The sequence below is a fragment of the Procambarus clarkii genome, chromosome 47 (assembly GCF_040958095.1).
Source record: "Procambarus clarkii isolate CNS0578487 chromosome 47, FALCON_Pclarkii_2.0, whole genome shotgun sequence".
Taxonomy (NCBI): Eukaryota; Metazoa; Arthropoda; class Malacostraca; order Decapoda; family Cambaridae; genus Procambarus; species Procambarus clarkii.
The window spans coordinates 3,535,611-3,561,493 of NC_091196.1; the positions used below are offsets into that span (position 1 = coordinate 3,535,611).

Here is a 25,883-nt window from a genome sequence, read left to right on the forward strand (position 1 = left end):
CTCATCCTAGCTCACCTGTGTCCTAGCTCACCCTGGCTCATCTGCGTCCTAGCTCAACCTGGCTTACCTGTGTCCTAGCTCACCCTAGCTCACCTGTGTCCTAGCTCACCCTGGCTCACCTGTGTCCTAGCTCACCCTGTCTCACCTGTGTCCTAGCTCACCCTGGCTCATCTGTGTCCTAGCTCACCCTAGCTCACCTGTGTCCTAGCTCTCCCTGGCTCACCTGTGTCCTAACTCAACCTGGCTCACCTGTGTCCTAGCTCTTCCTGGCTCACCTGTGTCCTAGCTCACCCTAGCTCACCTGTGTCCTAGCTCACCCTGGCTCACCTGTGTCCTAGCTCACCCTAGCTCACCTGTGTCCAAGCTCATCCTGGCTCACCTGTGTCCTAGCTCACCCTAGCTCACCTGTGTCGTAGGTCACCCTAGCTCACCTGTGTGCTAGCTCACCCTGGCTCACCCGTGTCCTAGCTCTACTGGCTCACCTGTGTCCTAGCTCATGCTGGCTCTCCCGTGTCCTAGCTCACCCTGGCTCACCCGTGTCCTAGCTCACCATAGCTCACATGTGTCCTAGCTCCCCCTGGCTCATCTGTGTCCTAGCTCAACCTGGCTCACCTGTGTCCTAGCTCACCCTAGCTCACCTGTGTCCTAGCTCACCTGTGTCCAAGCTCACACTAGCTCACTTGTGTCCTAGCTCACCCTGGCTTGCCTGTGTCCTAGCTCACCCTAGCTCACCTGTATTCTAGCTCACCTGTGTCCAAGGTCACCCTAGCTCAACTGTGTCCTAGCTCACCCGTGTCCTAGCTCACCCTAGCTCACCTGTGTCCTAGCTCACTCTAACTCACCTGTGTCCTAGTTAACCCTGGCTCACCTGTGTCCTAGGTCACCCTGGCTCACCTGTGTCCTAGCTCACCCCTAGCTCACCTGTGTCCTAGCTCACCCTAGCTCACCTGTGTCCTAGCTCACCCTGGCTCACCTGTGTCCTAGCTCACCTGTGTCCTAGCTCACCCTAGCTCACCTGTGTCCTAGCTCACTCTAACTCACCTGTGTCCTAGTTCACCCTGGCTCACCTGTGTCCTAGCTCACCCTGGCTCACCTGTGTCCTAGCTCACCCTAGCTCACCTGTGTCCTAGTTCACCCTGGCTCACCTGTGTCCTAGCTCACCCTGACTCACCTGTGTCCTAGCTCACCCCTAGCTCACCCGTGTCCTAGCTCACTCTAACTCACCTGTGTCCTAGTTCACCCTGGCTCACCTGTGTCCTAGCTCACCCTGGCTCACCTGTGTCCTAGCTCACCCTAGCTCACCTGTGTCCTAGTTCACCCTGGCTCACCTGTGTCCTAGCTCACCCTGACTCACCTGTGTCCTAGCTCACCCCTAGCTCACCCGTGTCCTAGCTCACTTGTGTCCTAGCTCATGCTAGCTCACCTGTGTCCTAGCTCACCCTAGCTCACCTGTGTCCTAGCTCACTCTAACTCACCTGTGTCCTAGTTCACCCTGGCTCACCTGTGTCCTAGCTCACCCTGGCTCACATATGTCCTAGCTCACCCTGGCTCACCTGTGTCCTAGCTCAACTGTGTCCTAGCTCACCCTGGCTCACCTGTGTCCTAGCTCAACTGTGTCCTAGCTCACCCTGGCTCACCTGTGTCCTAGCTCAACTGTGTCCTAGCTCACCCTGGCTCACCTGTGTCCTAGCTCACTCTAACTCACCTGTGTCCTAGCTCACCCTGGCTCACCTGTGTCCTAGCTCACCCTAGCTCACCTGTGTCCAAGCTAATCCTGGCTCACCTGTGTCCTAGCTCACCCTAGCTCACCTGTGTCGTAGGTCACCCTAGCTCACCTGTGTGCTAGCTCACCCTGGCTCACCCGTGTCCTAGCTCATGCTGGCTCTCCCGTGTCCTAGCTCACCCTGGCTCACCCGTGTCCTAGCTCACCATAGCTCACATGTGTCCTAGCTCACCCTGGCTCATCTGTGTCCTAGCTCAACCTGGCTCACCTGTGTCCTAGCTCACCCTAGCTCACCTGTGTCCTAGCTCACCTGTGTCCAAGCTCACCCTAGTTCACTTGTGTCCTAGCTCACCCTGGCTTGCCTGTGTCCTAGCTCACCCTAGCTCACCTGTATTCTAGCTCACCTGTGTCCAAGGTCAACCTAGCTCAACTGTGTCCTAGCTCACTTGTGTCCTACCTCACCCTAGCTCACCCGTGTCCTAGCTCACCCTAGCTCACCTGTGTCCTAGTTAACCCTGGCTCACCTGTGTCCTAGGTCACCCTGGCTCACCTGTGTCCTAGCTCACCCCTAGCTCACCTGTGTCCTAGCTCACCCTGGCTCACCTGTGTCCTAGCTCACCTGTGTCCTAGCTCACCCTAGCTCACCTGTGTCCTAGCTCACTCTAACTCACCTGTGTCCTAGTTCACCCTGGCTCACCTGTGTCCTAGCTCACCCTGGCTCACCTGTGTCCTAGCTCACCCTAGCTCACCTGTGTCCTTGTTCACCCTGGCTCACCTGTGTCCTAGCTCACCCTGGCTCACCTGTGTCCTAGCTCACCCCTAGCTCACCCGTGCCCTAGCTCACGCTAGCTCACCTGTGTCCTAGCTCACCCTAGCTCACCTGTGTCCTAGCTCACTCTAACTCACCTGTGTCCTAGTTCACCCTGGCTCACCTGTGTCCTAGCTCACCCTGGCTCACCTGTGTCCTAGCTCACCCTGGCTCACCTGTGTCCTAGCTCAACTGTGTCCTAGCTCACCCTGGCTCACCTGTGTCCTAGCTCAACTGTGTCCTAGCTCACACTGGCTCACCTGTGTCCTAGCTCAACTGTGTCCTAGCTCACCCTGGCTCACCTGTGTCCTAGCTCACCCTAGCTCACCTGTGTCCTAGCTCACCCTGGCTCACCTGTGTCCTAGCTCACCCCTAGCTCACCCGTGTCCTAGCTCACTTGTGTCCTAGCTCACGCTAGCTCACCTGTGTCCTAGCTCACCCTAGCTCACCTGTGTCCTAGCTCACTCTAACTCACCTGTGTCCTAGTTCACCCTGGCTCACCTGTGTCCTAGCTCACTCTGGCTCACCTGTGTCCTAACTCAACCTGGCTCACCTGTGTCCTAGCTCTTCCTGGCTCACCTGTGTCCTAGCTCACCCTAGCTCACCTGTGTCCTAGCTCACCCTGGCTCACCTGTGTCCTAGCTCACCCTAGCTCACCTGTGTCCAAGCTCATCCTGGCTCACCTGTGTCCTAGCTCACCCTAGCTCACCTGTGTCGTAGGTCACCCTAGCTCACCTGTGTGCTAGCTCACCCTGGCTCACCCGTGTCCTAGCTCTACTGGCTCACCTGTGTCCTAGCTCATGCTGGCTCTCCCGTGTCCTAGCTCACCCTGGCTCACCCGTGTCCTAGCTCACCATAGCTCACATGTGTCCTAGCTCCCCCTGGCTCATCTGTGTCCTAGCTCAACCTGGCTCACCTGTGTCCTAGCTCACCCTAGCTCACCTGTGTCCTAGCTCACCTGTGTCCAAGCTCACACTAGCTCACTTGTGTCCTAGCTCACCCTGGCTTGCCTGTGTCCTAGCTCACCCTAGCTCACCTGTATTCTAGCTCACCTGTGTCCAAGGTCACCCTAGCTCAACTGTGTCCTAGCTCACCCGTGTCCTAGCTCACCCTAGCTCACCTGTGTCCTAGCTCACTCTAACTCACCTGTGTCCTAGTTAACCCTGGCTCACCTGTGTCCTAGGTCACCCTGGCTCACCTGTGTCCTAGCTCACCCCTAGCTCACCTGTGTCCTAGCTCACCCTAGCTCACCTGTGTCCTAGCTCACCCTGGCTCACCTGTGTCCTAGCTCACCTGTGTCCTAGCTCACCCTAGCTCACCTGTGTCCTAGCTCACTCTAACTCACCTGTGTCCTAGTTCACCCTGGCTCACCTGTGTCCTAGCTCACCCTGGCTCACCTGTGTCCTAGCTCACCCTAGCTCACCTGTGTCCTAGTTCACCCTGGCTCACCTGTGTCCTAGCTCACCCTGACTCACCTGTGTCCTAGCTCACCCCTAGCTCACCCGTGTCCTAGCTCACTCTAACTCACCTGTGTCCTAGTTCACCCTGGCCCACCTGTGTCCTAGCTCACCCTGGCTCACCTGTGTCCTAGCTCACCCTAGCTCACCTGTGTCCTAGTTCACCCTGGCTCACCTGTGTCCTAGCTCACCCTGACTCACCTGTGTCCTAGCTCACCCCTAGCTCACCCGTGTCCTAGCTCACTTGTGTCCTAGCTCACGCTAGCTCACCTGTGTCCTAGCTCACCCTAGCTCACCTGTGTCCTAGCTCACTCTAACTCACCTGTGTCCTAGTTCACCCTGGCTCACCTGTGTCCTAGCTCACCCTGGCTCACATATGTCCTAGCTCACCCTGGCTCACCTGTGTCCTAGCTCAACTGTGTCCTAGCTCACCCTGGCTCACCTGTGTCCTAGCTCAACTGTGTCCTAGCTCACCCTGGCTCACCTGTGTCCTAGCTCAACTGTGTCCTAGCTCACCCTGGCTCACCTGTGTCCTAGCTCACTCTAACTCACCTGTGTCCTAGCTCACCCTGGCTCACCTGTGTCCTAGCTCACCCTAGCTCACCTGTGTCCAAGCTAATCCTGGCTCACCTGTGTCCTAGCTCACCCTATCTCACCTGTGTCGTAGGTCACCCTAGCTCACCTGTGTGCTAGCTCACCCTGGCTCACCCGTGTCCTAGCTCATGCTGGCTCTCCCGTGTCCTAGCTCACCCTGGCTCACCCGTGTCCTAGCTCACCATAGCTCACATGTGTCCTAGCTCACCCTGGCTCATCTGTGTCCTAGCTCAACCTGGCTCACCTGTGTCCTAGCTCACCCTAGCTCACCTGTGTCCTAGCTCACCTGTGTCCAAGCTCACCCTAGTTCACTTGTGTCCTAGCTCACCCTGGCTTGCCTGTGTCCTAGCTCACCCTAGCTCACCTGTATTCTAGCTCACCTGTGTCCAAGGTCAACCTAGCTCAACTGTGTCCTAGCTCACTTGTGTCCTACCTCACCCTAGCTCACCCGTGTCCTAGCTCACCCTAGCTCACCTGTGTCCTAGCTCACTCTAACTCACCTGTGTCCTAGTTAACCCTGGCTCACCTGTGTCCTAGGTCACCCTGGCTCACCTGTGTCCTAGCTCACCCCTAGCTCACCTGTGTCCTAGCTCACCCTGGCTCACCTGTGTCCTAGCTCACCTGTGTCCTAGCTCACCCTAGCTCACCTGTGTCCTAGCTCACTCTAACTCACCTGTGTCCTAGTTCACCCTGGCTCACCTGTGTCCTAGCTCACCCTGGCTCACCTGTGTCCTAGCTCACCCTAGCTCACCTGTGTCCTTGTTCACCCTGGCTCACCTGTGTCCTAGCTCACCCTGGCTCACCTGTGTCCTAGCTCACCCCTAGCTCACCCGTGCCCTAGCTCACGCTAGCTCACCTGTGTCCTAGCTCACCCTAGCTCACCTGTGTCCTAGCTCACTCTAACTCACCTGTGTCCTAGTTCACCCTGGCTCACCTGTGTCCTAGCTCACCCTGGCTCACCTGTGTCATAGCTCACCCTGGCTCACCTGTGTCCTAGCTCAACTGTGTCCTAGCTCACCCTGGCTCACCTGTGTCCTAGCTCAACTGTGTCCTAGCTCACACTGGCTCACCTGTGTCCTAGCTCAACTGTGTCCTAGCTCACCCTGGCTCACCTGTGTCCTAGCTCACCCTAGCTCACCTGTGTCCTAGCTCACCCTGGCTCACCTGTGTCCTAGCTCACCCCTAGCTCACCCGTGTCCTAGCTCACTTGTGTCCTAGCTCACGCTAGCTCACCTGTGTCCTAGCTCACCCTAGCTCACCTGTGTCCTAGCTCACTCTAACTCACCTGTGTCCTAGTTCACCCTGGCTCACCTGTGTCCTAGCTCACTCTGGCTCACCTGTGTCCTAGCTCACCCCTATCTCACCCGTGTCCTAGCTCAACTGTGCCCTAGCTCACCCTGGCTCACGTGTGTCCTAGCTCACCTGTGTCCTAGCTCACCCTGGTTCACCCTAGCTCACCCGTGTCCTAGCTCACCTGTGTCCTAGCTCACCCTGGCTCACCTGTGTCCTAGTTCATCCTGGCTCACCTGTGTCCTAGCTCACCCTGGCTCACCTGTGTCCTAGCTCACCCGTGTCCTAGCTCACCTGTGTCCTAGCTCACATTTTCTCACCTGTGTCCTAGCTCACCTGTGTCCTAGCTCACCTGTGTCCTAGCTCACCTGTGTCCTAGCTCACCCTGGCTCACCTGTGTCCTAGCTCAACTGTGTCCTAGCTCACCCTGGCTCACCTGTGTCCTAGCTCACCCTGGCTCACCTGTGTCCTAGCTCAACTGTGTCCTAGCTCACCCTGGCTCACCTGTGTCCTAGCTCAAGTGTGTCGTAGCTCACCCTGGCTCACCTGTGTCCTAGCTCACCCTAGCTCACCTGTGTCCTAGCTCACCTGTGTCCTAGCTCACCCTGGCTCACCTGTGTCCTAGCTCACCCTGGCTCACCTGTGTCCTAGTTCACCCTGGCTCACCTGTGTCCTAGCTCACCCTAGCTCACTGTGTCCTAGCTCACTCTTGCTCACCTGTGTCCTAGCTCACCGTAGCTTACCTGTGTCCTAGCTCACCCTAGCTCACCTATGTCCTAGCTCAGCCTGGCTCACCTGTGTCCTAGCTCACCCTGGCTCACCTGTGTCCTAGCTCACCCTAGCTCACCTGTGTCCTAGCTCATCCTAGCTCACCTGTGTCCTAGCTCACCCTGGCTCATCTGCGTCCTAGCTCAACCTGGCTTACCTGTGTCCTAGCTCACCCTAGCTCACCTGTGTCCTAGCTCACCCTGGCTCACCTGTGTCCTAGCTCACCCTGTCTCACCTGTGTCCTAGCTCACCCTGGCTCATCTGTGTCCTAGCTCACCCTAGCTCACCTGTGTCCTAGCTCTCCCTGGCTCACCTGTGTCCTAACTCAACCTGGCTCACCTGTGTCCTAGCTCTTCCTGGCTCACCTGTGTCCTAGCTCACCTGTGTCCTAGCTCACCCTGGCTCACCTGTGTCCTAGCTCACCCTAGCTCACCTGTGTCCAAGCTCATCCTGGCTCACCTGTGTCCTAGCTCACCCTAGCTCACCTGTGTCGTAGGTCACCCTAGCTCACCTGTGTGCTAGCTCACCCTGGCTCACCCGTGTCCTAGCTCTACTGGCTCACCTGTGTCCTAGCTCATGCTGGCTCTCCCGTGTCCTAGCTCACCCTGGCTCACCCGTGTCCTAGCTCACCATAGCTCACATGTGTCCTAGCTCCCCCTGGCTCATCTGTGTCCTAGCTCAACCTTGCTCACCTGTGTCCTAGCTCACCTGTGTCCTAGCTCACCTGTGTCCAAACTCACACTAGCTCACTTGTGTCCTAGCTCACCCTGGCTTGCCTGTGTCCTAGCTCACCCTAGCTCACCTGTATTCTAGCTCACCTGTGTCCAAGGTCACCCTAGCTCAACTGTGTCCTAGCTCACCCGTGTCCTAGCTCACCCTAGCTCACCTGTGTCCTAGCTCACTCTAACTCACCTGTGTCCTAGTTAACCCTGGCTCACCTGTGTCCTAGGTCACCCTGGCTCACCTGTGTCCTAGCTCACCCCTAGCTCACCTGTGTCCTAGCTCACCCTAGCTCACCTGTGTCCTAGCTCACCCTGGCTCACCTGTGTCCTAGCTCACCTGTGTCCTAGCTCACCCTAGCTCACCTGTGTCCTAGCTCACTCTAACTCACCTGTGTCCTAGTTCACCCTGGCTCACCTGTGTCCTAGCTCACCCTGGCTCACCTGTGTCCTAGCTCACCCTAGCTCACCTGTGTCCTAGTTCACCCTGGCTCACCTGTGTCCTAGCTCACCCTGACTCACCTGTGTCCTAGCTCGCCCCTAGCTCACCCGTGTCCTAGCTCACCTGTGTCCTAGCTCACTCTAACTCACCTGTGTCCTAGTTCACCCTGGCTCACCTGTGTCCTAGCTCACCCTGGCTCACCTATGTCCTAGCTCACCCTGGCTCACCTGTGTCCTAGCTCAACTGTGTCCTAGCTCACCCTGGCTCACCTGTGTCCTAGCTCAACTGTGTCCTAGCTCACCCTGGCTCACCTGTGTCCTAGCTCAACTGTGTCCTAGCTCACCCTGGCTCACCTGTGTCCTAGCTCACTCTAACTCACCTGTGTCCTAGCTCACCCTGGCTCACCTGTGTCCTAGCTCACCCTAGCTCACCTGTGTCCAAGCTCATCCTGGCTCACCTGTGTCCTAGCTCACCCTAGCTCACCTGTGTCGTAGGTCACCCTAGCTCACCTGTGTGCTAGCTCACCCTGGCTCACCCGTGTCCTAGCTCATGCTGGCTCTCCCGTGTCCTAGCTCACCCTGGCTCACCCGTGTCCTAGCTCACCATAGCTCACATGTGTCCTAGCTCACCCTGGCTCATCTGTGTCCTAGCTCAACCTGGCTCACCTGTGTCCTAGCACACCCTAGCTCACCTGTGTCCTAGCTCACCTGTGTCCAAGCTCACCCTAGTTCACTTGTGTCCTAGCTCACCCTGGCTTGCCTGTGTCCTAGCTCACCCTAGCTCACCTGTATTCTAGCTCACCTGTGTCCAAGGTCACCCTAGCTCAACTGTGTCCTAGCTCACTTGTGTCCTACCTCACCCTAGCTCACCCGTGTCCTAGCTCACCCTAGCTCACCTGTGTCCTAGCTCACTCTAACTCACCTGTGTCCTAGTTAACCCTGGCTCACCTGTGTCCTAGGTCACCCTGGCTCACCTGTGTCCTAGCTCACCCCTAGCTCACCTGTGTCCTAGCTCACCCTGGCTCACCTGTGTCCTAGCTCACCTGTGTCCTAGCTCACCCTAGCTCACCTGTGTCCTAGCTCACTCTAACTCACCTGTGTCCTAGTTCACCCTGGCTCACCTGTGTCCTAGCTCACCCTGGCTCACCTGTGTCCTAGCTCACCCTAGCTCACCTGTGTCCTTGTTCACCCTGGCTCACCTGTGTCCTAGCTCACCCTGGCTCACCTGTGTCCTAGCTCACCCCTAGCTCACCCGTGCCCTAGCTCACGCTAGCTCACCTGTGTCCTAGCTCACCCTAGCTCACCTGTGTCCTAGCTCACTCTTACTCACCTGTGTCCTAGTTCACCCTGGCTCACCTGTGTCCTAGCTCACCCTGGCTCACCTGTGTCCTAGCTCACCCTGGCTCACCTGTGTCCTAGCTCACCCTGGCTCACCTGTGTCCTAGCTCACCCTGGCTCACCTGTGTCCTAGCTCAACTGTGTCCTAGCTCACACTGGCTCACCTGTGTCCTAGCTCAACTGTGTCCTAGCTCACCCTGGCTCACCTGTGTCCTAGCTCACCCTAGCTCACCTGTGTCCTAGCTCACCCTGGCTCACCTGTGTCCTAGCTCACCCCTAGCTCACCCGTGTCCTAGCTCACTTGTGTCCTAGCTCACGCTAGCTCACCTGTGTCCTAGCTCACCCTAGCTCACCTGTGTCCTAGCTCACTCTAACTCACCTGTGTCCTAGTTCACCCTGGCTCACCTGTGTCCTAGCTCACTCTGGCTCACCTGTGTCCTAGCTCACCCCTATCTCACCCGTGTCCTAGCTCAACTGTGCCCTAGCTCACCCTGGCTCACGTGTGTCCTAGCTCACCTGTGTCCTAGCTCACCCTGGTTCACCCTAGCTCACCCGTGTCCTAGCTCACCTGTGTACTAGCTCACCCTGGCTCACCTGTGTCCTAGTTCATCCTGGCTCACCTGTGTCCTAGCTCACCCTGGCTCACCTGTGTCCTAGCTCACCCCTAGCTCACCCGTGTCCTAGCTCACCTGTGTCCTAGCTCACATTTTCTCACCTGTGTCCTAGCTCACCTGTGTCCTAGCTCACCTGTGTCCTAGCTCACCTGTGTCCTAGCTCACCTGTGTCCTAGCTCACCCTGGCTCACCTGTGTCCTAGCTCAACCTGGCTCACCTGTGTCCTAGCTCACCCTAGCTCACCTGTGTCCTAGCTCACTCTAACTCACCTGTGTCCTAGTTCACCCTGGCTCACCTGTGTCCTAGCTCACCCTGGCTCACCTGTGTCCTAGCTCACCCTAGCTCACCTGTGTCCTTGTTCACCCTGGCTCACCTGTGTCCTAGCTCACCCTGGCTCACCTGTGTCCTAGCTCACCCCTAGCTCACCCGTGCCCTAGCTCACGCTAGCTCACCTGTGTCCTAGCTCACCCTAGCTCACCTGTGTCCTAGCTCACTCTTACTCACCTGTGTCCTAGTTCACCCTGGCTCACCTGTGTCCTAGCTCACCCTGGCTCACCTGTGTCCTAGCTCACCCTGGCTCACCTGTGTCCTAGCTCACCCTGGCTCACCTGTGTCCTAGCTCACCCTGGCTCACCTGTGTCCTAGCTCAACTGTGTCCTAGCTCACACTGGCTCACCTGTGTCCTAGCTCAACTGTGTCCTAGCTCACCCTGGCTCACCTGTGTCCTAGCTCACCCTAGCTCACCTGTGTCCTAGCTCACCCTGGCTCACCTGTGTCCTAGCTCACCCCTAGCTCACCCGTGTCCTAGCTCACTTGTGTCCTAGCTCACGCTAGCTCACCTGTGTCCTAGCTCACCCTAGCTCACCTGTGTCCTAGCTCACTCTAACTCACCTGTGTCCTAGTTCACCCTGGCTCACCTGTGTCCTAGCTCACTCTGGCTCACCTGTGTCCTAGCTCACCCCTATCTCACCCGTGTCCTAGCTCAACTGTGCCCTAGCTCACCCTGGCTCACGTGTGTCCTAGCTCACCTGTGTCCTAGCTCACCCTGGTTCACCCTAGCTCACCCGTGTCCTAGCTCACCTGTGTACTAGCTCACCCTGGCTCACCTGTGTCCTAGTTCATCCTGGCTCACCTGTGTCCTAGCTCACCCTGGCTCACCTGTGTCCTAGCTCACCCCTAGCTCACCCGTGTCCTAGCTCACCTGTGTCCTAGCTCACATTTTCTCACCTGTGTCCTAGCTCACCTGTGTCCTAGCTCACCTGTGTCCTAGCTCACCTGTGTCCTAGCTCACCTGTGTCCTAGCTCACCCTGGCTCACCTGTGTCCTAGCTCAACTGTGTCCTAGCTCACCCTGGCTCACCTGTGTCCTAGCTCACCCTGGCTCACCTGTGTCCTAGCTCAACTGTGTCCTAGCACACCCTGGCTCACCTGTGTCCTAGCTCAAGTGTGTCGTAGCTCACCCTGGCTCACCTGTGTCCTAGCTCACCCTAGCTCACCTGTGTCCTAGCTCACCCTGGCTCACCTGTGTCCTAGCTCACCCTAGCTCACCGGTGTCCTAGCTCACCCTGGCTCACCTATGTCCTAGCTCACATTGGCACACCTGTGTCCTAGTTCACCCTGGCTCACCTGTGTCCTTGCTCACCCTGGCTCACCTGTGTCCTAGCTCACCCCTTGCTCACCTGTGTCCTAGCTCACCCTAGCTCACCTGTGTCCTAGCTCACCCTAGCTCTCCTGTGTCCTAGCTCGCCGTAGCTTACCTGTGTCCTAGCTCACCCTCGCTCACCTATGTCCTAGCTCACCCTGGCTCACCTGTGTCCTAGCTCACCCTGGCTCACCTGTTTCCTAGCTCACCCTAGCTCACCCGTGTCGTAGCTCACCATGGCTCAACTGTGTCCTAGCTCACTCTGGCTCAACTGTGTCCTAGCTCACCTGTGTTCTAGCTCACCCTGGCTCACCCGTGTACTAGCTCACCCTGGCTCATCTGTGTCCTAGCTCAACCTGGCTTACCTGTGTCCTAGCTCACCCTAGCTCACCTGTGTCCTAGCTCTCCCTGGCTCATCTGTGTCGTAGCTCAACCTGGCTCACCTGTGTCCTAGCTCACCCTGTCTCACCTGTGTCCTAGCTCACCCTGGCTCATCTGTGTTCTAGCTCATCCTAGCTCACCTGTGTCCTAGCTCACCCAGGCTCACCTGTGTCCTAGCTCACCCTGGCTCACCTGTGTCCTAGTTCACCCTGGCTCACCTGTGTCCTAGCTCACCCTAGGTCACCTGTGTCCTAGATCACCGTAGCTTACCTGTGTCCTAGCTCACCCTAGCTCACCTGTGTCCTAGTTCACCCTGGCTCACCTGTGTCCTAGCTCACCCTAGCTCACCTGTGTCCTAGCTCACCCTAGCTCACCTGTGTCCTAGATCACCGTAGCTTTCCTGTGTCCTAGCTCACCCTGGCTCACCTGTGTCCTAGTTCACCCTGGCTCACCTGTGTCCTAGCTCACCCTGGCTCACCTGTGTCCTAGCTCACCCTGGCTCACCTGTGACCTAGCTCACCCTGGCTCATCTGTGTCCAAGCTCAACCTGGCTTACCTGTGTCCTAGCTCACCCTAGCTCACCTGTGTCCTAGCTCTCCCTGGCTCATCTGTGTCCTAGCTCTCCCTGGCTCACCTGTGTCCTAGCTCACCCATGCTCACCTGTGTCCTAGCTCACCCTGTGTCACCTGTGTCCTAGCTCACCCTTGCTCATCTGTGTTCTAGCTCAACCTGGCTCACCTGTGCCCTAGCTCACCCTAGCTCACCTGTGTCCTAGCTCACCCTGGCTCACCTGTGTCCTAGCTCACCCTAGCTCACCTGTGTCCAAGCTCATCCTGGCTCACCTGTGTCCTAGCTCACCATAGCTCACCTGTGTCGTAGGTCACCCTAGCTCACCTGTGTGCTAGCTCACCCTGGCTCACCCGTGTCCTAGCTCTACTGGCTCACCTGTGTCCTAGCTCATGCTGGCTCTCCTGTGTCCTACCTCACCCTGGCTCACCCGTGTCCTAGCTCACCCTAGCTCACATGTGTCCTAGCTCACCCTGGCTCATCTGTGTCCTAGCTCAACCTGGCTCACCTGTGTCCTAGCTCACCCTAGCTCACCTGTGTCCTAGCTCACCTGTGTCCAAGCTCACCCTAGCTCACTTGTGTCCTAGCTCACCCTGGCTTGCCTGTGTCCTAGCTCACCCTAGCTCACCTGTATTCTAGCTCACCTGTGTCCAAGGTCACCCTAGCTCAACTGTGTCCTAGCTCACTTGTGTCCTAGCTCACCCTAGCTCACCCGTGTCCTAGCTCACCCTAGCTCACCTGTGTCCTAGCTCACTCTAACTCACCTGTGTCCTAGTTAACCCTGGCTCACCTGTGTCCTAGCTCACCCTGGCTCACCTGTGTCCTAGCTCACCCCTAGCTCACCTGTGTCCTAGCTCACCCTGGCTCACCTGTGTCCTAGCTCACCTGTGTCCTAGCTCACCCTAGCTCACCTGTGTCCTAGCTCACTCTAACTCACCTGTGTCCTAGTTCACCCTGGCTCACCTGTGTCCTAGCTCACCCTGGCTCACCTGTGTCCTAGCTCACCCTAGCTAACCTGTGTCCTAGTTCACCCTGGCTCACCTGTGTCCTAGCTCACCCTGGCTCACCTGTGTCCTAGCTCACCCCTAGCTCACCCGTGTCCTAGCTCACTTGTGTCGTAGCTCACGCTAGCTCACCTGTGTCCTAGCTCACCCTAGCTCACCTGTGTCCTAGCTCACTCTAACTCACCTGTGTCCTAGTTCACCCTGGATCAACTGTGTCCTAGCTCACCCTGGCTCACCTGTTTCCTAGCTCACCCTGGCTCACCTGTGTCCTAGCTCAACTGTGTCCTAGCTCACCCTGGCTCACCTGTGTCCTAGCTCAACTGTGTCCTAGCTCACCCTGGCTCACCTGTGTCCTAGCTCACCCTAGCTCACCTGTGTCCTAGCTCACCCTGGCTCACCTGTGTCCTAGCTCACCCTGGCTCACCTGTGTCCTAGCTCACCCCTAGCTCACCCTGGCTCACCTGTGTCCTAGCTCACCCCTAGCTCACCCGTGTCCTAGCTCACTTGTGTCCTAGCTCACGCTAGCTCACCTGTGTCCTAGCTCACCCTAGCTCACCTGTGTCCTAGCTCTCTCTAACTCACCTGTGTCCTAGTTCACCCTGGCTCACCTGTGTCCTACCTCACTCGTGCTCACCTGTGTCCTAGCTCACCCCTAGCTCACCCGTGTCCTAGCTCAACTGTGTCCTAGCTCACCCTGGCTCACCTGTGTCCTAGCTCACCCTGGCTCACCTGTGTCCTAGCTCACCTGTGTCCTAGCTCACCTGTGTCCAAGCTCACCCTGGTTCACCCTAGCTCACCCGTGTCCTAGCTCACCTGTGTCCTAGCTCACCCTGGCTCACCTGTGTCCTAGTTCATCCTGGCTCACCTGTGTCCTAGCTCACCCTGGCTCACCTGTGTCCTAGCTTACCCCTAGCTCACCCGTGTCCTAGCTCACCTGTGTCCTAGCTCACATTTTCTCACCTGTGTCCCAGCTCACCTGTGTCCTAGCTCACCTGTGTCCTAGCTCACCTGTGTCCTAGCTCACCCTGGCTCACCTGTGTCCTAGCTCAACTGTGTCCTAGCTCACCCTGGCTCACCTGTGTCCTAGCTCACCCTGGCTCACCTGTGTCCTATCTCAACTGTGTCCTAGCTCACCCTGGCTCACCTGTGTCCTAGCTCAACTGTGTCCTAGCTCACCCTGGCTCACCTGTGTCCTAGCTCACCCTAGCTCACCTGTGTCCTAGCTCACCCTGGCTCACCTATGTCCTAGCTCACATTGGCACACCTGTGTCCTAGTTCACCCTGGCTCACCTGTGTCCTAGCTCACCCTGGCTCACCTGTGCCCTAGCTCACCCCTTGCTCACCTGTGTCCTAGCTCACCCTAGCTCACCTGTGTCCTAGCTCACCCTAGCTCTCCTGTGTCCTAGCTCACCGTAGCTTACCTGTGTCCTAGCTCACCCTCGCTCACCTATGTCCTAGCTCACCCTGGCTCACCTGTGTCCTAGCTCACCCTGGCTCACCTGTGTCCTAGCTCACCCTAGCTCACCTGTGTCCTAGCTCACCCTAGCTCACCTATGTCCTAGCTCACCCTGGCTCACCTGTGTCCTAGCTCACCCTGGCTCACCTGTTTCCTAGCTCACCCTAGCTCACCCGTGTCGTAGCTCACCATGGCTCAACTGTGTCCTAGCTCACCCTGGCTCAACTATGTCCTAGCTCACCTGTGTTCTAGCTCACCCTGGCTCACCCGTGTACTAGCTCACCCTGGCTCATCTGTGTCCTAGCTCAACCTGGCTTACCTGTGTCCTAGCTCACCCTAGCTCACCTGTGTCCTAGCTCTCCCTGGCTCATCTGTGTCGTAGCTCAACCTGGCTCACCTGTGTCCTAGCTCACCCTGGCTCACCTGTGTCCTAGCTCACCCTGGCTCACCTGTTTCCTAGCTCACCCTAGCTCACCCGTGTCGTAGCTCACCATGGCTCAACTGTGTCCTAGCTCACCCTGGCTCAACTATGTCCTAGCTCACCTGTGTTCTAGCTCACCCTGGCTCACCCGTGTACTAGCTCACCCTGGCTCATCTGTGTCCTAGCTCAACCTGGCTTACCTGTGTCCTAGCTCACCCTAGCTCACCTGTGTCCTAGCTCTCCCTGGCTCATCTGTGTCGTAGCTCAACCTGGCTCACCTGTGTCCTAGCTCACCCTGTCTCACCTGTGTCCTAGCTCACCCTGGCTCATCTGTGTTCTAGCTCATCCTAGCTCACCTGTGTCCTAGCTCACCCAGGCTCACCTGTGTCCTAGCTCACCCTGGCTCACCTGTGTCCTAGTTCACCCTGGCTCACCTGTGTCCTAGCTCACCCTAGCTCACCTGTGTCCTAGCTCACCCTAGCTCACCTGTGTCCTAGATCACTGTAGCTTACCTGTATCCTAGCTCACCCTAGCTCACCTGTGTCCTAGTTCACCCTGGCTCACCTGTGTCCTAGCTCACCCTAGCTCACCTGTGTCCTAGCTCACCCTAGCTCACCTGTGTCCTAGATCACCGTAGCTTACCTCTGTCCTAGCTCACCCTGGCTCACCTGTGTCCTAGTTCACCCTGGCTCACCTGTGTCCTAGCTCACCCTGGCTCACCTGTGTCCTAGCTCACCCTGGCTCACCTGTGACCTAGCTCACCCTGGTTCATCTGTGTCCAAGCTCAACCTGGCTTACCTGTGTCCGAGCTCACCCTAGCTCACTGTGTCCTAGCTCTCCCTGGCTCATCTGTGTCCTAGCTCTCCCTGGCTCACCTGTGTCCTAGCTCACCCTGGCTCACCTGTGTCCTAGCTCACCCTGTGTCACCTGTGTCCTAGCTCACCCTTGCTCATCTGTGTTCTAGCTCAACCTAGCTCACCTGTGTCCTAGCTCACCCTAGCTCACCTGTGTCCTAGCTCACCCTGGCTCACCTGTGTCCTAGCTCACCCTAGTTCACCTGTGTCCAAGCTCATCCTGGCTCACCTGTGTCCTAGCTCACGTGTGTCGTAGGTCACCCTAGCTCACCTGTGTGCTAGCTCACCCTGGCTTACATGTGTCCCAGCTCACCATGGCTCACCTGTGTCCTAGCTCACGCTGGCTCACCCGTGTCCTAGCTCACCCTGGCTCACCTGTGTCCTAGCTCACCCTAGCCCACATGTGTCCTAGCTCACCTTGGCTCATCTGTGTCCTAGCTCAACCTGGCTCACCTGTGTCCTAGCTCACCCTAGCTCACCTTTGTCCTAGCTCACCTGTGTCCAAGCTCACCCTAGCTCACTTGTGTCCTTGGTCACCCTGGCTTACCTGTGTCCTAGCTCACCCTAGCTCACCTGTGTTCTAGCTCACCTGTGTCCAAGGTCACCCTAGCTCAACTGTGTCCTAGCTCACTTGTGTCCTAGCTCACCCTAGCTCACCTGTGTCCTAGCTCACCCTAGCTCACCTGTGTCCTAGCTCACTCTAACTCACCTGTGTCCTAGCTCACCTTGGTTCACCCCAGCTCACCCATGTCCTAGCTCACCTGTGTCCTAGCTCACCCTGGCTCACCTGTTTCGTAGTTCACCCTGGCTCACCTGTGTCGTAGTTCACCCTGGCTCACCTGTGTCCTAGCTCACCCTGGCTCACCTGTGTCCTAGCTCACCCCTAGCTCAACGTGTCCTAGCTCACCTGTGTCCTAGCTCACCCTGGCTCACCTGTGTCCTAGCTCACCCTAGCTCACCTGTGTCCTAGCTCACCCTGGCTCACCTGTGTCCTAGCTCACCTGTGTCCTAGCTCACCCTGGCTCACCTGTGTCCTAGCTCAACTGTGCCCTAGCTCACCCTGGCTCACCTGTGTCCTAGCTCACCTGTGTCCTAGCTCCCCCTGGTTCACCCTAGCTCACCCGTGTCCTAGCTCACCTGTGTCCTAGCTCACCCTGGCTCACCTGTGTCCTAGTTCAGCATGGCTCACCTGTGTCCTAGCTCACCCTGGCTCACCTGTGTCCTAGCTCACCCGTGTCCTAGCTCACCTGTGTCCTAGCTCACCCTGGCTCACCTGTGTCCTAGCTCACCTGTGTCCTAGCTCACCCTGGCTCACCTGTGTCCTAGCTCAACTGTGTCCTAGCTCACCCTGGCTCACCTGTGTCCTAGCTCACCTGTGTCCTAGCTCACCCAGGCTCACCTGTGTCCTAGCTCAACTGTGTCCTAGTTCACGCTGGCTCACCTGTGTCCTACCTCACCCTAGCTCACCTGTGTCCTAGCTCACCCTGGCTCACCTATGACCTAGCTCACATTGGCACACCTGTCTCCTAGTTCACCCTGGCTCACCTGTGTCCTAGCTCACCCTGGCTCACCTGTGTCCTAGCTCACCCCTTGCTCACCTGTGTCCTAGCTCACCCTAGCTCACCTGTGTCCTAGCTCACCCTAGCTCTCCTGTGTCCTAGCTCACCGTAGCTTACCTGTGTCCTAGCTCACCCTCGCTCACCTATGTCCTAGCTCACCCTGGCTCACCTGTGTCCTAGCTCACACTGGCTCACCTGTGTTCTAGCTCACCCTAGCTCACCTGTGTCCTAGCTCACCCTAGCTCACCTGTGTCCTAGCTCACCCTGGCTCACCTGTGTCCTAGCTCACCCTGGCTCACCTGTTTCCTAGCTCACCCTAGCTCACCCGTGTCGTAGCTCACCCTGGCTCAACTGTGTCCTAGCTCACCCTGGCTCAACTGTGTCCTAGCTCACCTGTGTTCTAGCTCACCCTGGCTCACCCGTGTACTAGCTCGCCCTGGCTCATCTGTGTCCTAGCTCAACCTGGCTTACTTGTGTCCTAGCTCACCCTAGCTCGCCAGTGTCCTAGCTCTCCCTGGCTCATCTGTGTCCTAGCTCAACCTGGCTCACCTGTGTCTTAGCTCACCCTGTCTCACCTGTGTCCTAGCTCACCCTGGCTCACCCGTGTACTAGCTCGCCCTGGCTCATCTGTGTCCTAGCTCAACCTGGCTTACTTGTGTCCTAGCTCACCCTAGCTCGCCAGTGTCCTAGCTCTCCCTGGCTCATCTGTGTCCTAGCTCAACCTGGCTCACCTGTGACCAAACTCATCCTGGCTCACCTGTGTCCTAGCTCACCCTAGCTCACCTGTGTCGTAGGTCACCTTAGCTCACCTGTGTGCTAGCTCACCCTGGCTCACCCGTGTCCTAGCTCACCCTGGCTCACCTGTGTCCTAGCTCACGCTGGCTCACCCGTGTCCTAGCTCACCCTGGCTCACCCGTGTCCTAGCTCACCCTGGCTCATCTGTGTCCTAGCTCAACCTGGCTCACCTGTGTCCTAGCTCACCCTAGCTCACCTGTGTCCTAGCTCACCTGTGTCCAAGCTCATCCTGGCTCACCTGTGTCCTAGCTCACCCTAGCTCACCTGTGTCCTAGCTCACCTGTGTCCAAGCTCACCCTAGCTCACTTGTGTCCTAGCTCACCCTGGCTCACCTGTGTCCTAGCTCACCCTAGCTCACCTGTGTCCTAGCTCACTCTAACTCACCTGTGTCCTAGCTCACCCTGGTTCACTCTAGTTCACCCTAGCTCACCCGTGTCCTAGCTCACCTGTGTCCTAGGTCACCCTGGTTCACCTGTGTCCTAGCTCACCCTGGCTCACCTGTGTCCTAGCTCAACTGTGTCCTAGCTCACCCTGGCTCACCTGTGTCCTAGCTCACCTGTGTCCTAGCTCACCCTGGCTCACCTGTGTCCTAGCTCACCCTAGCTCATCTGTGTCCTAGCTCACCCTGGCTCACCTGTGTCCTAGCTCACCCTGTCTCACCTGTGTCCTAGCTCACCCTGGCTCACCTGTGTCCTAGCTCACCTCTTGCTCACCTGTGTCCTAGCTCACCCTAGCTTACCTTTGTCCTAGCTCACCTGTGTCCTAGCTCACCCTAGCTCATCTGTGTCCTAGCTCACCCTAGCTCACCTGTGTCCTAGCTCACCCTAGCTTACCTGTGTCCTAGCTCACCCTAGCTCACCTGTGTCCGAACTCACCCTGGCTCACCTGTGTCCTAGCTCACCCTGGCTCTCCTGTGTCCTAGCTCACCCTAACTCACCTGTGTCCTAGCTCACCCTAGCTCACCTGTGTCCTAGCTCACCCTGGCTCACCTGTGTCCTAGCTCGCCCTGGCTCACCTGTTTCCTAGCTCACCCTAGCTCACCCGTGTCCTAGCTCACCCTGGCTTAACTGTGTCCTAGCTCACCCTGGCTCAACTGTGTCCTAGCTCACCTGTGTCCTAGCTCACCCTTGCTCAACTGTGTCCTAGGTCACCTGTGTTCTAGCTCACCCTGGCTCACCCGTGTCCTAGCTCACCCTGGATCATCTGTGTCCTAGCTCAACCTGGCTTACCTGTGCCCTAGCTCACCCTAGCTCACCTGTGTCCTAGCTCTCCCTGGCTCACCTGTGTCCTAGCTCTCCCTGGCTCATCTGTGTCCTAGCTCAACCTGGCTCACCTGTGTCCTAGCTCACCTGTGTCCTAGCTCACCCTGTCTCACCTGTGTCCTAGAACACCCTGGCTCATCTGTGTCCTAGCTCACCCTGGATCATCTGTGTCCTAGCTCACCCTGGCTCATCTGTGTTCTAGCTCAACCTGGCTCACCTGTGTCCTAGCTCACCCTAGCCCACCTGTGTCGTAGGTCACCACCCTAGCTTACCTGTGTGCTAGCTCACCCTGGCTCACCTGTGTGCTAGCTCACCCTGCCTCACCTGTGTCCTAGCTCACCTGTGTCCTATCTCACCCTAGCTCACCTGTGTCCTAGCTCACCCTAGCTTACCTGTGTGCTAGCTCACCCTAGCTCACCTGTGTCCTGGCTCATCTGTGTACGTGCTCAACCTAGCTCACCTCTGTCTTAGCTCACCATAGCTCATCTGTGCCCTAGCTCAGTTGTGTCCAAGCTCACCCTATCTCACCTGTGTCCTAGCTCACCCTATCTCACCTGTGTCCTAGCTCTCCTGTGTCCTAGCTAATCTATGGCTCAGCTCACCTGTGTGTGTGTGTGTGTACTCACTTATTTATACTCACCTATTTGTGCTTGCAGGATCGAGTATTGACTCTTGGATCCCGCTTTTCCAGCCATCGGTTGATTACTGCAATGACTCCGGTCCCATTTGTGTGTGTGTGTGTATGTGTGTGTGTGTGTGTGTGTGTGTGTGTGTGTGTGTGTGTGTGTGTGTGTGTGTGTGTGTGTGTGTGTGTGTGTGTGTGTGTGTGTACTCACCTAGTTGTTCTTGCGGGGTTGAGCTCTGGCTCTTTGGTCCCGCCTCTCTACCGCCAATCAACTGGTGTACAGATTCCTGAGCCTACTGGGATCTGTCATATCTAGATTTGAAACTGTGAATGGAGTCAGCCTCCACCACATCACTGCCTAATGCATTCCACCTTTTAACTACTCTTACACTGAAAAAGTTCTTTATGACGTCCCTGTGGCTCATTTGGGTACTCAGTCTCCACCTGTGTCCCCTTGTTCGCGTACCATCAGTGTTAAACATGTCAATTCCTCTGATAATTTTGTAGGTAGTGATCATGTCTCTCCTTACTTTTCTGTCTTCCAATGTCGTGAGGTGCACTTCTGATAATTTTGCACGTAGTGATCATGTCTCCACTTACTTTTCTGTCTTCCACTGTCGTGAGGTGCGCTTTACGCAGCCTTTCCTCGTAACTCGTGACTCTTAGTTCTGGAACTAGTCTAGTGGCATACCTCTGAACTTTTTCCAGCTTCGTCTTGTGCTGGACAAGGTACGGGCTCAATGCTGGGGCCGCATTCTCCAGGATTGGTCTTACATATGTGGTATACAAGGTTCTGAATTATTCCTTACACAGGTTCCTGAAGGCTGTTCTGATGTTAGCCAGTCTTGCAAACGCCGCAGATGTAATTCTTTTTATGTGGGCTTCAGGAGACAGGTTTGGTGTGATATCAACTCTTAGATCTTTCTCTCTGTCCGATTCATGAAGTACTTCATCTCCTATTCTGTATCCTGTGTCTGACCTGTTTCCACCGCCTAGTTTTATTACTTATATTTACTGGGGTTGAACTTTATTAGCTATTTGTTGGACCATTCACTCAGTCTGTCTAGGTCTTCTTGTAGCCTCATACTGTCTTCCTCTGTTTTAATCCTCCTCATAATTTTTGCATCATCAGCAAACAATGAGAGGAACGATTCTGTACCCTCTGGGAGATCATTTACATATATCAGAAACAGTATATTTCCAAGGACTGAACCCTGCGGGACTACACTTGTAACGTCTCCTTAGACTTCACCTCTCACAGTGACTCGCTGTCTTCTATTGCTTAGGTACTCTCTTATCCAATGGAGTACCTTCCATTTCACTCCAGCCTGCATCTCCAGCTTTTGCTCTAGCCTCGTGTGTGGTACTGTGTCAAAGGCTTTCTGGCAATCCAAAAATATGCAGTTTGCTCACCCCTCTCTTTCTTGCCTGAGTTTTGTTGCCTGGTCGTCGAATTCAGTTAATCCTGTGAGGTAGGACTTGCCATCCCTGAACCCATGTTGATACTGTGTTATGAGGTTCTTCCACTCCAGATGTTCCACTAGCTTTTTTCGCACAATCTTCTCCATCAGCTTGCATGGTATGCAAGTTAGGAACACTGGCCTGTAGTTCAGTGGCTCTTGTCTATCCCCCTGCTTGTATATCGGGACTACATTAGCCGTCTTCCAAATTTTTGGCAGTTCCCCTGTTGCCAGTGATTTGTTATACACTATGGAGAGTGGTAGGCACAGTGCTTCTGCTCTTTCCTTCAGTATCTATGGGGAGATTCCATCTGGGCCTATAGCCTTTGTCACATCCAACTTTAGCAAAAGCTTTCTTACATCCCCACTGGTAGTCTCAAACTCTTCTAGTGGTGCCTGATTAATTATTCCCTCTACACAACTCCACGGCCCTTGTGGATTTGTTCTATTCCCTCTATTATCTCTGGAACTCCTCATTGCTCTAAGGTTAAACCTGGAATTTCTTATTCAGTTCCTCGCACACTTCCTTGTCGTTTGTAGTGAATCTGTTTGCCCCTATCCTCAATGTAATTACCTGTTCCTTTACTGTTGTTTTTCTCCTGATGTGACTGTGCAGCAATTTAGGTCGAGTCTTTGCCTTGTTTGCGATATCATTTTCGTATTACCCTTCTGCCTCTCTTCTCAACCTGACAATCATTTCTAGCGTTCTGGTATTTCTCTGCTCTCAAGAGTCATGTTATTTCTATAGTTTCTCCACGCCCTTTTACTTTGCCGCTAAGCTAGCCTACATCTCTGGTTAAACCATTGGTTTCTCATCTGCATTTCGTTGCTTTCCTTTTGGACCGGGACAAACTTGTCTGCTGCCTCCTAACACTTCTGCGTGATGTAGTCCATCATGTCTTGGGCCGCGTTTCCCCTGAACTCTGTTTCCTATGTTATATCTGTTAGGAATTTTCTTATCTCCTCATAATTTCCCTTTCGGAATGCCAGAGGTTCCCTGACATGCTGGCTTAAGAAGTTTCTTGTCTCTACCTCCAATAGTTTAGCTCTCCATGTATCCTCACCTCCATGCAGTTCCTCGTTCTCCCAGTCGATCCTTCCCTGATTGAAGTCCTATACGATGAGCAGATGGGATCTATTTCTGCAAGCAACAGGGGCTGCCCCCTTAATTATAGTGTTATCTGTCATGTTATTGTTGTTATACTCTTGCACGGATCTTCTGTCATTTGGTGGAGGGTTATATATCACTGCTACTACTATTCATGGTCCTCCCATCGTCTTGGTGCCTGTTATGTAGTCTCTGAATCCCTTGCAGCCCGGGATAACCATCTCCTTGAAACTCCATTCCTTTCTTATTTGTAGGGCCACTCTGCCTCCTCCCCTTCCATCCCTCTCATTCCTTATTACAGTGTAGTCCTGTGGTAGCATAACATTCATTATGATTCCTGAGAGTTTTGTTTCTGTGAGTCCGATTACATCTGGGTTCACTTCTTGTGCTCTTTCCTTTAGTTCACTTGCCTTGCTTGTAATCCCATCTATAATCAAGTACATCACCTTAAAACTGACTCTCTTCTGCCCTGCCTCAGTTTGTGTTGATTCCCCTGAAGCAGGAAAACAGGGAGGGACCGGGATGGGAGGGCCTAGGAAGGGGGACCTAGGGGATCTGGGATGTGAGGGTGCTGGGAGGATCTGGCATGGGGAAGGTGGTGGAGGAGGAAGGGCTTGGGGGTGGGGGAGAAGAGAGGGCTTTTGGGAAAAGGAAGAGCTAGGGGGTGGGGAAGAAGGGAGGGCTTGGGGGGGAGATGGGAGGTCCTGGAGAGAGGGGGTGGGGGGAGGGTGCCCTAGATGGGCACTTAGTGGGGTGATGGCAAGGGTTGGGGGCAGGTAGGACGTCTATTGGGTGGAAGGTGCAAGTGGTGCTCCTCTCACTGTGTCTGTTGAACTGCTTGTGGAGGGTTTCCCACTCTCCTATGGGATTGTAGGGTTCGGGGTTGTGTTTCCCTGATTCCTTTCTTTCTCCCTGCGCTCCTTCCTCGCGGCTGCTGCCCTCATTCACCTTGTCTTATCCCTCGGCAGGAATACTTTTTTGAACTTCAGTACATTTACTAGTCCACTCTTCCTTGCTAACAGGTCCTCTTTTGTGTTCTCGCTCGTGAACCAATGAGAATCACATTTACATGTTTGAGCGCGTCAGTGTGCATGTGTGTGCATGTGTGTGTGTGTGTGTTTGTGAGTGTGCTTATGTTGTACACCGTGAGTCATGAGTGTATGTGATCCCTGAGGTAATCTTACTCCGCTAAGCCCGATCCGCTGTGATTTAACTCTTCGTTTAAGGAGTCCAGTCGATATTGTCAATCTAACTGAATGTTTGGTTATGGCGTAAAAATTTTAGTCTGTCCTCATTATATCATTTAGTTAATGAGGTATGTTTGATAAATATTTGCATACAAATAATCCATTTATTTAAAATCAAGAAATTATTAAATATATCAATTACATTCATCACTAAATGTAAACTCTGTGATACGGAATGATAATTACTCTACTACTAATTAGGACTTATAAAAAGTATAATTGGTGATGTACATATGATGTAACGTTACAGGTACAAGGAGAACTGATGTACATGTGAACTAATACTTGCAGGTACCCAGGTATACATCTCGGGGGCTCAGGAACGGTACATCCAGGAGGGCAGCGTGCTGGCGGTGACCTGTACCGTCGCCCACCACCACATGAAGGGTCCTCACGCCGTGGTGTGGTACCAGGGCGCCCGCAGACTGGATTACGATGCTCCGAGAGGCGGAATAGCTCTCCAGGTCTGTACCTCATGTGTGTATGGCCGGTGTGTGTGTGTGTGTGTGTATGGCAGGTGTGTGTGTGTGTGTGTGTGTGTGTGTGTGTGTGTGTGTGTGTGTGTGTGTGTGTGTGTGTGTGTGTGTGTGTGTGTGTGTGTGTGTATGTGTGTATGGCCAGTGTGTGTGTGCGTGTATGGCCGTGGTGTGTGTGTGTATGGCAGGTGTGTGTGTGTATGGCCGGTGTACTAACCTAGTTGTATTCACCTAGTTGTGCTTGCGGGGGTTGAGCTCTGGCTCTTTGGTCCCGCCTCTCAACCGTCAATCAACAAATGTACAGGTTCCTGAGCCTATTGGGCTCTATCATGTCTACACTTGAAACTGTGTATGGAGTCAGCCTCCACCACATCACTTCCTAATGCATTCCATTTGTCAACCACTCTGACACTAAAAAAGTTCTTTCTAATATCTCTGTGGCTCATTTGGGCACTCAGTTTCCACCTGTGTCCCCTAGTGCTTGTGCCCCTTGTGTTAAATAGCCTGTCTTTATCAACCCTGTCGATTCCCTTGAGAATCTTGAATGTGGTGATCATGTCCCCCCTAACTCTTCTGTCTTCCAGCGAAGTGAGGTTTAATTCCCGTAGTCTCTCCTCGTAGCTCATACCTCTCAGCTCGGGTACTAGTCTCGTGGCAAATCTTTGAACCTTTTTCAGTTTAGTCTTAACCTTGACTAGATATGGACTCCATGCTGGGGCTGCATACTCCAGGATTGGCCTGACATATGTGGTATACAAAGTTCTGAATGATTTTTTACACAAATTTCTTAATGCCGTTCGTATATTGGCCAGCCTGACATACGCCGCTGATGTTATCCTCTTGATATGTGCTGCAGGAGACAGGTCTGGCGTGATATCAACTCCCAAGTCTTTTTCTTTCTCTGACTCCTGAAGGATTTCCTCTCCCAGATGATACCTTGTATTTGGCCTCCTGCTCCCTACACCTATCTTCATTATATTACATTTGGTTGGGTTAAACTCTAACAACCACTTGTTCGACCATTCCTTCAGTTTGTCTAGGTCTTCTTGAAGCCTCAAACAGTCCTCTTCTGTCCTAATCCTTCTCATAATTTTGGCATAGTCCGCAAACATTGAGAGAAATGAATCTATTCCCTCCGGGAGATCATTTACATATATCAGAAACAAGATAGGACCGAGTACAGAGCCCTGTGGGACTCCACTGGTGACTTCACGCCAATCGGAGGTCTCACCCCTCACCGTAACTCTCTGCTTCCTATTACTTAGGTACTCCCTT

General features: G+C 55.0%; 1 protein-coding gene across 1 annotated transcript in view; it reads left to right on the plus strand.

The window, feature by feature from the left end:
- The window catches only part of LOC123763068 (zwei Ig domain protein zig-8-like), a 644,479-nt gene that overhangs the window by 587,052 nt on the left and 31,544 nt on the right, over positions 1-25,883 (plus strand). The window contains exon 6 of the mRNA XM_069301922.1: positions 24,424-24,596. Within this exon, the coding sequence (XP_069158023.1) occupies positions 24,424-24,596 (173 nt within the window). The remainder of the gene's footprint in view (positions 1-24,423; positions 24,597-25,883) is intronic.